Genomic DNA, 13645 nt, shown 5'->3' on the forward strand with positions numbered 1-13645 from the left:
AAATTCCATTTATATCCCGCCCTTCTCCAAAGACTCAGGGGGGCTTACAAGCTTAGCAGTAGCCTTCATTCTATGTATATGCCTGCTTATTAGGGCTTTCACACACACCCCAAGCGGCATTATTACAAAGTCAGCTTAATTGCCCCCAACAATCTGGGTCCTCATTTTACCTACCTCGGAAGGATGGAAGGCTGAGTCAACCTTGAGCCTGGTGGGATGCGAACCTGCACTAATTGCAGGCAGCTGGTGTTACTTAAGGAGGCATTAGCCCACTGCTCCACCAAGGCCTATTAAGTATTAACTTGCTTATTAAGTAGAAACTCCACAATCAAACTCCAAAAAAATAAATGGCAAATTTCTTCGGTATTTTGACAAGAAACGTAATATGAACATGGCTGAAATAAGAAGTGAAGTGCCAGATGATGAGAATGTGAAGCAGGAAGGCACTCTTCCAGTTACTGGAAAAATATCTTGAATTCTTATGAGTAGAATTGAATGTGATGACATCACTAGACCAAAGAAAATTTAATCACTGATGGTCAATATTGAAAGTAGTTTCTGGTTTTACAAGGACATGTGCAATTGGAACATGAAACATATAAACCAAGAACAATTTGAAATTGTAAATGCCTGAATGAAGTACACTAAACTGAATGGATTTTGGTTGACCTGAATGGACCACTTTAGATTAAATAGTAAATGATTATATCAGAATTGCCTTAGGGCAGGAGACAAAATAAAGAGAAATGGAGACCAGTCAGGCATATATAAAGCAATGGAGATCCTATTCAACAAAGGGATTTGGGCTGTTGAGCTGAGGTGATTTACATTGCCAAGGGCCAAGGCAGACAGGCCATCCAATTTGTCTCAGTAAAGAAATACTGGTCTGAAGCCAGTATTGTGGGAGAAAGTTGAAATGCTTCCAGATTAGAGGGTTTGGGGATTGCCTGCAATATACATCCCATCCTGAACAATCTTCAGGATATGCCAAGGATGCTCTGGGCTGGGCAGCTTTGATTCTGCAGGACTGAGTAACAGCATGATTGAATTTTATAGCCAGAAAGACTTTCTGAGTATATAGGATTGCCTGTAGTGTGCTTCAGAGTTGACCAGCAATCTTTGGTAGCTACAGGATTACCTGCACACATGCTGGAAATACCCAGCCTGGAAAAGTAAGCAAACATAACTCAGATAACCTGGGTATGGGATGTCCACAAACTGTATAGAAAAATAATGAGTTCATTTGGCAAAGATGAGAGAAGTTAAAGAAGAGGAATAAAATGGATAAACTAGATGGAGAGGAATGGATAAAGATGTGGAAAAAGGAGTGGCAGATCCTGGGCGTGGGGTTACAAGCCTAGAATCTCTACATAGCCACAAGCAGACTAAGACCACCCCACTTTGAATTCTGTGGTCTCTTATCTAACTCCAAGCAAATGTTAACCATTACTTGAGAAGATTCCTAACTGTAGGCTGTTTAGCATTTAATCTGTTTAATTGGACTTTCATGTATGGACCTGATCTTTCATGCTTGACAAAGGCTGATCACAGGAAGGTCATTGGAACCACCACAGATTATCGTTGTGGGCAGTTTGAAATAGTGGATATTTGTCCATAGATATTTGTGGCTCAGTGGGTTAGGACGCTGAGCTTGTCGATCAGAAGGTCGGCAGTTTGGCGGGTCGAATCCCGAGTGCCGTGTAACAGAGTGACTACCTGTTACTCGTCCCAGCTTCTGCCAACCTTGCAGTTCGAAAGCACGTAAAAATGCAAGCAGAAAAATAGGGACCACTACGGTGGGAAGGTAACAGCGTTCCGTGTGCCTTTGGCGTCTAGTCATGCCAGCCACATGACCACGGAGACGTCCTCGGACAAGCGCTGGCTCTTTGGCTTTGAAACGGAGATGAGCACCAGCCCCTAGAGTTGGAAACGGGGGAACTTTTACCTTTACCTCTATTTGTTTGCAAGGATTTAAAGATGCAAACTAAAGAAATCCTATTATCAGAAATTGATTTTTTTTTCTGTCAGTTTTTGGCAACATAATAGAAGGGTGCTCTTGAGTTAATAAAATGGGGCTGGGTTTATGGGTTGCCCAGTTCTAGTTTAACCAGAATACAAGAGGCCTAAAAAGGGAAAACCTTAACGAGGTTAAATTGGACAAACATACGCCACATCTTTATTAGCTAACACACTGGTTCTCAGAATTCATATCTTAAATGCCATTTAGCAGTGTTCAGAAAATCTGTGTCCCGCCATGATATAAAGAAAAACTTGTGTTTTTTTTAAAAAAAGACATTTGTATGTTATTATGCATTCTGTTCTTCTGTTTACCATTTGTAAGTTTTAAAGATCCAGTTACAGGTAGTCTTCATTTAACAACTACTAGTTTGGTGACTGTTTAAAGTTTACAAGAGTGCTGAATGAGAGGTATTTACAACCAGTCCTCATAATTGGGGCTGTTACTGCTACCTGCAGTCACATGATTGAGACCCAGGCTCCTGGTGCCTGGATCACAACTCCTAGCTTCCAACAAACTATAGTCAAAGGGGAAGCTGGCAGATTATAAAAGATGACCACATGATGAAGGCATGGAATTCGGTTAACGACAACAATAGGAAGTGCTGGAATTGTTGCCACTAAGCGGTGTGGTCACATAACATTGTGCTTTCTGGCTGTGTTGCTTAGCGATGGAAATTCTGGTCCTAATTGCCATCATTAAACATGGACTATCAGGAAAGGCTCAGTATTGTCTACACTACTTCACAGAACCCGCTAGGTTGAAAACCATTATATGTGCACATGGGTAGAGGCTATCTTCGTCTTTCTGCCCCTCGTGCTCTAAGATATGTTGGATTCTTGACAAATAAATCATCAACAACTTGAACTATTTCAGTGATGATAGCTCAGCTGTTTGGGATAGGATCATAGCATTGATTTACTCCAAAATGCACAATACCTTCAAAATATCTTAACGTCATGTCTTGTTTTTCCCGGCATGAAAATTCAGGGCTAAAAATTAATCTTAGACATGGGTAGGTTTTGTGTGTTATCTTGCAGGACACAAATAGTGCAAGGATAGATTGAAGATTGCACGTACTGTAAACCATAACTAACTCCTAGTTTGTCCTATGATGTTTCTATTTTCAGTAATGAAAGACAGTGAAATGTAACAGTCCACTACTACAATGTTTCCCTGTACTATTTGATTAAAAAGCATTTAAAAAAAAAAGCAGATCCAAAATGATGTTTCCGGAGTCTAAGCTTTTATAATTCATTGTCAGTTTTTCATTTTCCAGAAAACAAGACATTATTTTATGTGTTGATTGTTCCATTCCTCCTCATCGCCTTGGCTGGTATAATTATCTTTACTGTATACTATCGAAGTAAGGGAAAAGTATTGACAGGTACGTAATACCTAATGACTTCTTATATTATTATAAATCTATATTTATCTGATATTTTTCTTCAAATCTCCTGATTTGGTTATTGTAAACGCCGAATTTTTTTTACATTTCTCTTTTTATATATCGTTTAAGTTCTAACTTTCAGAAGTCTGTCGCAGTTGTCACAAATGTCCCCATGTGATCTAAGGTTATGGGGGAGCTTGCAATGTTTTCTGGGCTGAAGGTCACATTTGGCTTTTGGGGGGTATCTTGGCAGCTGCAACTGGAAAAGTGAGGCCAGAGCAAAGACGTTTCTGCAGCCAGGACAAAATCCAAGTTTGACATATTTCAGTTCAGAATTCAAAGTAAATAGTTTGCTTGCGATTACCGCCTATATGTGTTTAATAATTTCTGGGTTGCATGAAAAATTGGAGGGAGGACACATAAGGCTGCCAGCTGTGTCACCCTGATCTACAGCTAAGGACTCTGTCCCTCTTACCACTTGAGAAATCACTCTCTCAAGCTATTTCCTGAGCCAAAATTAAATGAAAAGTCTTATACCCCACATAGGTGCTTTACTAGTTCTATGTTACATAGAACTAATGGAATTAACAGAAGTGCACAATTATGAAAGTATTGCTCAGTTCTTTGATCTTCGCATTTATATCATCTTGTGTGTCAGACTCTAGAAGGGTAGCTGACAGACAAACATGCACATCTGTTTCAAAGGAAAATTTAATTGAAGTCATTGCAATTTGCTTCCTCAACTGAAATAATAGGACTCCTTATAAGAAATAGGACTCCTTATAAGAACTTACAAGGGCTATTTGTCTCCATGGCACTCACGATCAATAGATTTTTCTGAAGCTGAAAATAGGATTTTGAGGTTGGTTTGATGCAGCTAAATATAGTTGGACAAAATGGCTTTACATCTGAACTGGGTCCTGACTTAAGGCTATGGGTCAAGCTCAAATAATTCAACTTCAAAATTGAATGTCAGTCAAGGTTAAGTGACTTCTGCTCTCTGGGAAGAATCCTCTAAATCAGTGGTGGCAAACCTATGGCACGTGTGCCAGAGACGGCACTCAGTGCCCTCTCTGTTGGCACACGTGCTGCCGCCAGCAGCAGCTCTATCAGGCCGCCACCACCGCCCGGATAAGGAGCACTGCCCAACACAAACTAGCAAGCTCAAGTAGAGCAGAGGTCACCAACCATTGCCGATTGGCAGACTGGAAGAAAAGGGAGGAGGAAGCATTTTACATGTGTGCATGAGTGCACGTGTCCGTATGCATGCACATGCTGCAAATGAGGCAGGGCTAGTGCCTGCGTGATACTCACTAGCCCTGCCTGATTCTTGCGTTGTGCAATGCCTTGTATTTGCACCCTGCGGCGCCACAGCAGCCATATTTGCACCTTGCCCATTTTTCTGCCCCTGATTTTTGCATGCCAGAGGCAGCACCAGAGGCGCCTCCCTTCCCCCCCCCCCCCCCCGAGGGCACCACAATGCTGATGCACCCCTGGCACTTTGCGATAAATAAGTGGGTTTTGGGTTGCGGTTTGGGCACTCAGTCTCTAAAAGGTTTGCCACCACTGCGCTAAATGAATGGGAGGGCACTAATAGCAAATTTCCTAGAGCAAATCAAGGCATAGTAGTTTCTGGATTTGATAACTTTGTATGTATCATCTAGAATTTTAAGGCAAGAGAAAGATAATTTTTTTCAGACAGTGAATGTATTAACTTTTTTAGTTTAATAATTAAATCTGTATATGGCATTCCTTCAGCAACATGCATAAACAATTGTATTCTTCCACATAAAAATCAAGCAGTTTGTTGATCCAGTAATGTATTTTATTTTATTTTTTTACTAAATCCGTAGAATACATTTCCCAGTAAACTCATGAAACCCATTTCCTCAGCTGAGCTGATGGCAGCATTTCTATTGGTTTTTTTTTCCAACTCTTCCTAGTACTATATATATATACAATTGTTCTTTTGGTAATTCATGTGATATTCCTTGCAACAGACTAGCCAACCAATCACTCACATACAGCTAGGTCATTAGCAAGTCAGTCATAAATTGATGGCACATGACATGGAACAAAGACCCAAGTGATATGGAATGTTCTGTTTTAGTCATGGATAGATTCTCGAGATAGACACATCTTCCATTTGTAGCGTAAAGGGGGGGGCATTGGGAAATATTTTGCAACTCACATTTTACCAGAAACCTTTCCAAAAACCAAACTTTTTAGTAAAGTAGATTTAAAAACAAATTGACACCACAATATTTAAGAATGAAATATTACACAAGCTTTATTATTTTGTGCACATGCGTGCCATCTTTTTCACTTACTCTTAAGCCAGTGAACACAATTACAGCAATTTTTTTTAATTTTTAATTGTTTAACATATTTATTGGGGCTGTCTATTTAATTTCTTTTAACTTTTGTACTGTTGTTTTTATTGTTGTTAGCCGCCCTGAGTCCTTCGGGAGATAGGGCGGCATATAAGTCCCAAAAATAAATAAATAAATAAGTATACAACTCTATTGAAATGAATGGTTTTAAGTATGCTTCACTCGGGTGAAATTTAACGTTATGTGTATTATAACATTCTCTCAATCTGATACTGTGAATGAATAGTTTAATCCTATTTTAAATATTGAGTGTTTATAAGCGTTTTCGTAAAGATTTTTTCCTACAGCTAGCCATAATATGTGTGACTGCATTTGTGATTCGCTAATATTCTGCTAAAATGCTAGAATCTAACTGAATACTGTTTCTCTATTTCCTTCCAGCAGATTTACAATACTGGGCTCAGGAAATATGCCACCAAATAAAAAGGAAAAAGGTGAATTCTAAGGCTTTATGGATTTTCATACTGTTTCATGTTGTTTCCTGGTTGCTCTCTTCTGATATCCTTCTTTGCTGGAGAACCCTCCAAGCAGTGAAATAAAGTTGTAATTTGTAAAACTGCTTGGTGGACATAAGGTCAAAAGGAAAAGATGAAAGTATAACAAACAAAGAACCACAAAGACTCCCTTGGCTTTAAATCATAGGAATTTTTTTTAAAAAAATGTTGCAATTTGTCTGCAATTTGCTGGGTTTACTTAACAGATTATCACTTTTACTATCAGAAGCAGTATGTTTACTTAGCATTTCTCAGGACCTTTCCTGTGCAGAAAGTTGGGCATTTTAAAGCTCTACACAATCCAAGCTGCATAACAATTATTTTCCTTTTCATTAATGCTATAGTATGTTCAGTGCTTTTTTTGTAAAAGAAAAAGGTGCCGGAACTCACACATGTCACACAACCCACCTTGCCTACCCTACAAGGTTCCATCCAAAAAAGGTGCCAGAACTCCGTTCTGAGTGTTCTATGAGAAAAAAAGCCCTGAGTATGTTATTTATTTATGTGTAGTACTCCTTTTGGTTCTAGTTATTGCTTTATTTGGTGTTAATATACTGGTTTGTATGCATTTTCAGAGCGCGGTGGCTCAGTGGGTTAGGACGCTGAACTTGTCGATCGGAAGGTCGGCAGTTTGGCGGGTCGAATCCCGAGTGCCGCGTAGCAGAGTGAGCGCCTGTTACTCGTCCCAGCTTCTGCCCACCTAGCAGTTCGAAAGCACGTAAAAATGCAAGTAGAAAAATAGGGACCACTACGGTGGGAAGGTAACAGCGTTCCGTGCTAGTCATGCCGGCCACATGACCACGGAGACGTCCTCGGACAAGCGCTGGCTCTTCGGCTATGAAACGGAGATGAGCACCGGCCCCTAGAGTCAGAAACGACTAGCACGCATGTGCGGGGGAACCTTTACCCTTTACTTATAGCTATGGAAAACAGGTAATGGATGGCAGAATGCTTTAATTCTTAAAAATCCTAAGAATTACTGAAAAAGTTAATAATTCAGTATATAGCTAACATTGATAAGTCTCTGAATCTCTGTCCATCATGACAGCTTATCAACTCTTCACATGCTCTGTAATTGTACTGTATTAATTTTGCAAGGTAAATGCATATCGCTGAAAATTAGTCATTCAGATTTGTAAATCTAGAGAAAGGATGGTTAAGGAGATTTCTAGAAGTAGATCCTATCTCTTCCATTTCAAAATGCTGGGACACAGAATTAGCAGGCACAATTAATTGGCATCAAATTCAGAACAATTAGAAATCAGGAGCTAATTTAGCTTTGGATGAAGTACAGTGGTACCTCGGTATTCGTCAGTAATTTGTTCCAGAAACCGCGACGGATACTAAACTGATGGGTGCCAATAAAACCACGTGACTTACCACGTAACCCGCTATTTCAGCTGGAAGAAATAGTGACATCATAGGCAGCCAACATCAGCACGTTCTTCCTTACGTGTTGACTGCTGGGAGAAAGATGAGTGCCGGAACAAGATTTCTGCTTCAAAACATTGAATACCAAATTCGAACGAGTTTTGAAGCAGATGAGGTTAGACCGTTGTCTGGGATTTCCATGTTTCCTACCTTCTAACTTTAATTCTTTAATAATCCATTTAAAAAACAAGTGAAAATGGTATGTCGCAGAGCCCAGCACCATTTCAATTTAAAACTGCTTCTGGATCCCCAGAACCTACTGAAATACTATAGATTTTTGGAAAATTATTTGCTTTGCTTTGGAATGCAATTGCCTGACCAGAAAGAGACCTTTTTTTTCTTGCAGGATTCTTCTTGTGATACATTTGTAAACACAAATGTAGCACATCCTGCTGGCCTTCAGCTTTTGGGAGAGACTTATTTGCTGGATCTTGACAAATACTGCTTTCCAGATGAGATATGTTACCCATGTGAGCACCTGCTGAGCGAAAAAGATGGTCCTAATAAAATACTTTACGGATCAAGAGAAACTTTTCCAACATTGCTTCTTACTACCCTTTCTGAAGACGGCCACTTTAGACAGAGTCCTATGGAGGATGAATACACAGAAAAAGTATCCCACGGGCAGTGTTACTTACCTTTAGTGAGCCAATCTGATAGCAAACCTGAATCACCCTTCTCCGAACCGCTAGAGGTGGGAGAGAATGAGAGCTTAAATTACTTCTTCACGGGAACAGAAAATCTGGAGGAATTAGTAAACTGCTGTTGCTTGGATCCATCATGTGCAATGGACCCTACTCATGCTTCCTCAGACAAAAACCTGCAGAGTTCTTGCAATCATTTCACTTGTCCCAAGATGAGAGATGTTGATAATGAAGGTACAAGTACTTCCCTACTAGTGTCTGAAGAAAAGCGTACGTTCGCCAGTTCATCTTGCAGACAACCTAACAAACTGGACAATGCCCCAGATTCCTTAAAAGAAAATGGATCTTCTCTGCTAGGCACCTGTGGCTTGGAATCTTTTTCTGTAGACCAAAAGGGGTCAGCAAACAATATTGGAGACAAAAGTGAATCATCTGGTGGAAAGGACACAAAGGACCAGAATGCAAAAAGAACATCTGAGTCAAGCTACAATGTTTCAGATCCCCCAGCAGCATCTGGTAAGCTCTCTATATGGAACATACTTTATTGGTAGTTGGGTGGGTGGGTGGGTGGTGTTAGATATTATTAAGCATCTACAGCACTTCACCTTTTCTTTAAAAAGCTAAGTAAAGACAGATTTTGTTAGTACTTGGATGGGAGACTAAGAGATTATGTTGGGAAATTAAATCAATAGCAAACAATTTCTGTATTGAAGTCAAGACTACATAGATAGATGTACCAGTATATATAATTCTCCAGAATTATATGTAGTCTTACCTTCCTTTCTCATCTTCTCCACTGACCTCCAGGAGAAGATGAGAAAGGAAGGTAAGTCAAATGAAGGCATTGTAGACCTTACTGTAGATCTGTACCAGGGGTGTCAAAGCTGCTGGCCCGTGGGCCGGTTGCATCATGCAGAAGCCGTGTCCACCCCAGCTCCGCCAATGCGAAAAAAGCCACAATACGTCGCGACATGTCACGTGACGCGCCAAGTTTGACACCTGTGATCTAGACAAATCTGAACATAAAACTGATATTTGTTCTTTACTCATTTTTGAGAATAGAGTATAAAAATGTAAGCTAGAGGCAGAAAAGCGGAAAACCATGTTTAAAGCAGTTACTTCATATTTTTTCATAGTAAGGTTGGCTCTGCATGTTAATCTTGCAGTTAATTTTAAAGATCATTTAAGGCAAGAACATTCATTTTTCTCTGGGATTTTGGAAATGAGTTAGACCCAGTGTGATTATATTCTGGTGCCAGTGGTTTTTCTCCACCCAGCAAACAAAGTGTACTTTTTGGCACTCTTTACCTTGGTCAAGCTAGTTGGCTAGCCAATGTTGTGGTGATGGTTTAAAAGGGAAAAAAAACATTCACAGTGAACCTCCAATTACAAATAGAGAGGTACAACTAAAGGAGATGAAAATATTAGTCATACTTTTTTTATGGCATCCTTTATACTATATTGTACATTTTCCCAATATGTTTGGCTATAGTCCTCATCATTTACAGTTGACAAGCAATTAGCTATAATAGTAGACCCTGTAGTTTCATGTGAATGTAGAGAAGCTTGTTGTATATAAGCACTCGAAAAATATTTTCAGGGTAATTTGATGAATAATTATTGTTTGCACCTTGACAGTTATCCTGTTAAAACAAAATATGGAATATTCACAATAATAACCACAAAATTCATGAAACTTGGGAAGAATTTATTCCGGACAGCAGGTGGTGCTAGAGAGAAAGGCACACTTCCAGGGTCTTGATAGAGATGATGGTGTTTAATTGAAGGAACCTGCAGAGTCTGTCCCTGCAGGATCAGATTGGCAGGCAAGATGTTAAAGGAATGGGGGTTGCTCATACCAGCCTGTATGTCATGTAGGGAACAACCAGCATCTTGAAACTGCACCCAGAAACAAAGGATGAGTTCTAAAAGACTAAACAAGTGCTAATAATTGTAAAGATATGTACTTACAGGTCTTTGACGGGTATAATGAGGGTAATTTCAGTGGCGAAGTGATGCAGTGATAAAGCACGATGCCACCTGACTTTACATCTTAGCAATGGAAATTCTGACCCTTCCAGTTGCTGTTGTTAACTGAAATCACAGGGGTTGTTAAGTAAAGAATCACGTGGTTGCCATTTGTGACCTTCTGATTAACTTCTCCTGTCATTGCAAGCCAGGCACCTGGATCACAACTATGTGACCATGGGGACACTGCAACTGATGTAAATACAAAAACTCGTCATAAGTAACATTGTTCAGCACCAACGTAAGTTTACACAGTTACTGAACCGAGTGCTTATGAAACAAGGACTACTTCTAGAGCAAATCCCAGCACTTTCCAAGCATTGCATTGTGGCCTCCATCAGTAGAACAGAATATTCTTTCCTCTTTGACCTCTGCATACTCTCCAGATTTAATTCAGATATTTGGAGGAATCTCAGGGCAAGACTCATGCAGTGAACAAAGGCATTCATATAATATTGGATGAAGCCTGGAAATGATGTTGCGTTTTCAGAATTTATTAATTAATAATAAATTTATTATTAATTTATTAATTAATAAGAATTTATTAATTAATTCCTTAGCAATATAACTCTTCTCATCCTTGCTCCTCTACTTCAGATCTTGGTTATTTTGGATCAGGAGTCCATAATTTATCTTTTTTGCACCACTTTTAACGTTAGTAATCAAAACTTTGGTGAGAAAAATCACAGGAGTGGCCCTGATTATCACATTGCCTTGGAAAATGTGAAATATTTTCTGTATATTTTTTTAAAATATGGGCATCACCTCCTGTTTTCTACAGCTAATGGAAATGTACACTTCAAGGAGCAGGGAATAAATTCTTCGTAACAGTTTTTTCCCCCCTGACATAGGATCATTAGTGTCTGATGCAAAAATGTAAAACAAATTGATGTCTTAATAGTGGTTAGATGATCATGATGATTTAGCTAATGGATAATTAGCTAAATCACAATCACCTAAATTTATACAACAAACTAAACCATAAACTATAATTTACTTGTGGGGTTCACACCACAGGTTAAACTAAAATTAAATTAAGCATATTATGGCTTGTGCAATTTATGCACACTTGATGCAAAAATAATGCTAATTAGTAGAATGTGTAAACATGCAATATACTGCCGATATCTTAATTCTGATATGGTGTTTTGGTAGTGTTAAGCAGAGGTAGTGCTGTATTTATTTGTAGTACCTGTTGTCTGGCTGTATGTTTAAAACGTCTCATTTTGGCTACTTTCAAAGGGTATCCCCATTAATTTGCTAAGGTAATTTGAATGAGAAATTTTCCCGAAATGCAGACAAGGTTTATAAAGACAATATTTTACCTCCAGTTGATGTTGCCTTGGGATACCATTTCTTATTTTTTGCACAAACCACGTCCTTCCTTGGGATACTGACTGGTTGCACTTCTTCTACTGCTATATTAATTGTGTGTGTGTACGTATTTCCCTCCGCTTTGACCCCTTTTAGGAAACGTGACGGGAAATGGGAACTCTACATTCATTTCAAGTGGACAAGTCATGAATTTTAAGGGTGAAATTATTTTTGTCTACGTTAGTCAGAACTCCCAGGAAGGATCAATGTCTCCTGGGTCAAGTGACGACAGCTTGGGGAACCCAGTGCAAGAGGAAAACCTAAACCGCTGTGAGACATTTGCAGGCAATGCTCACCAGTATAAAGAAAAATGTGCTGAAACCAGTACGTCTCACAGCATGGAATCCGGAGAACCTCAAAGCATTGTAGAAGGATATATGAGGACTTTGGGGCCTATTGGTCAAGAAGAGAATTGTGAAAGCCAGAAGAAGAACTTTCCTCGTGAAGCCTCACAGCCTATACAAGAGGAAGGGAAGCCAGGGTATTCTTAAAGGAGATGGCGCATTGACACAGACTAATGCTTGTTATTGGTATTCAGTCAAAAGAACACTACCATCCACTGAACATGATCTGGAAAACAGATGCAGATAGCACTAACTAAATGAAAGAAGCCTTCTGCTGGTTGCTGAGATTTCAGATTGCTGTGACTGTTGGTTTACAAGGGGTTTCTTTGCTCCACTATAAAATTGGTAGAGGAGACTGTTGGATACTATTAATGCTATGTGGGATATTTTGGTTTGCCAAGAAAAGGGTAATGTTTGGGGATTCAGGGATGAGATGCGTTGTGTCATTGCTGTTCTTCCAGATGCCAACGATTGACACGTGCTACTTAAGACTCATCCAGAGGATTTGTGTTTTTAGAGTGGTAGCTCCTGTTTATTATACAGCGGTAACATTAACACAGTTGACTTACCTTTGCGGTAGAAAAAAAACAGATGAAAGTTCAGTAAAACCTAACTTAGTTTTGTTTGTCCTCATGTTTCAGGTAAGTTTTCTAGCCCTCTTTTTTCATTTAAAATGTTTCATAACATTTAACCCTTAAATGTTTGTCCATGAACTTAATTTTTTTAAAGGAAATTGAAATTGCTCTTGGCCTCAGTAAGAGCTAGCTTCATGTCACCCTACACTCCTGCTGGGTTGTCTTGCACTTTTTCAAAAGTTTGCCACTGAATGAGTAGTAAATGGCAAGTTGCACTTATAGAACAGCCCCATCACACTGTGTTTTTAATTGCTATGAAGCCCATGATTCCAAATTAAAACAATGAAACTTAACACTTTGTGTGTACTCACAACTCCTTCCCCCATATTCTCATTAATGGTGTGAAAGAAGACTGACTGCTAATGAGCACTTTTTCTCAGGCAGGAAAGGTGGGCTTTTGTATTTTAGATAAGTAACTTACAACAATCCAGGATTAACATTGTTCCCAGTCATGGACTGGCAGAGCAACTTCCAGTATAGTATACACAGAAAAAAGGTGACTAGTTCATTTAATATCATCGAATGATTATAATCCAAATCAGAGGCATGGAATAACAGTCCTTTGGATTGTATTGACACCCAAATTATATTGTTCTGCATTGATACTAAGACTCCAAAGCCTCGTGGGGCATTTCTTGACATTAATGACATGCTGTATGCAGTATATATTTCAAAATGTGCAAAACTGCAGTAATAACTTTATGAAATGAGACAGCAAGTTTTTAGGGAATGTTTATAATAGTTTTATTTGCTAAAATTCTAATTTTGTAAAAAAAAAACAAGCCAAAAAAACCCCAACCCACTAATAGTTTGCCAGCTTTAATATTCACTATTATCTCAATATTTCCAAAACTTGTTTATGGCTAGTAATTACTCCCAACAAGTTTGATGGATG

At 39.1% G+C, this 13645-nt stretch overlaps 1 protein-coding gene across 1 annotated transcript in view; it reads left to right on the forward strand.

Annotated features, from left to right (window-relative positions):
• Nucleotides 1–12262, forward strand: part of TNFRSF11A (TNF receptor superfamily member 11a) — a gene marked incomplete at its 3' end in the record, with an annotated part of 42522 nt that extends 30260 nt beyond the window's left edge. The window contains exons 7-10 of the mRNA XM_083357341.1: nucleotides 3282–3404; nucleotides 6182–6234; nucleotides 8072–8885; nucleotides 11868–12262. Of these exons, the coding sequence (XP_083213467.1) occupies nucleotides 3282–3404; nucleotides 6182–6234; nucleotides 8072–8885; nucleotides 11868–12262 (1385 nt within the window). The remainder of the gene's footprint in view (nucleotides 1–3281; nucleotides 3405–6181; nucleotides 6235–8071; nucleotides 8886–11867) is intronic.
• Between the last annotated feature and the right edge of the window lie 1383 nt (nucleotides 12263–13645).

The sequence above is a fragment of the Vipera ursinii genome (assembly GCF_947247035.1).
Source record: "Vipera ursinii genome assembly, chromosome: 3".
Lineage (NCBI taxonomy): Eukaryota > Metazoa > Chordata > Lepidosauria > Squamata > Viperidae > Vipera > Vipera ursinii.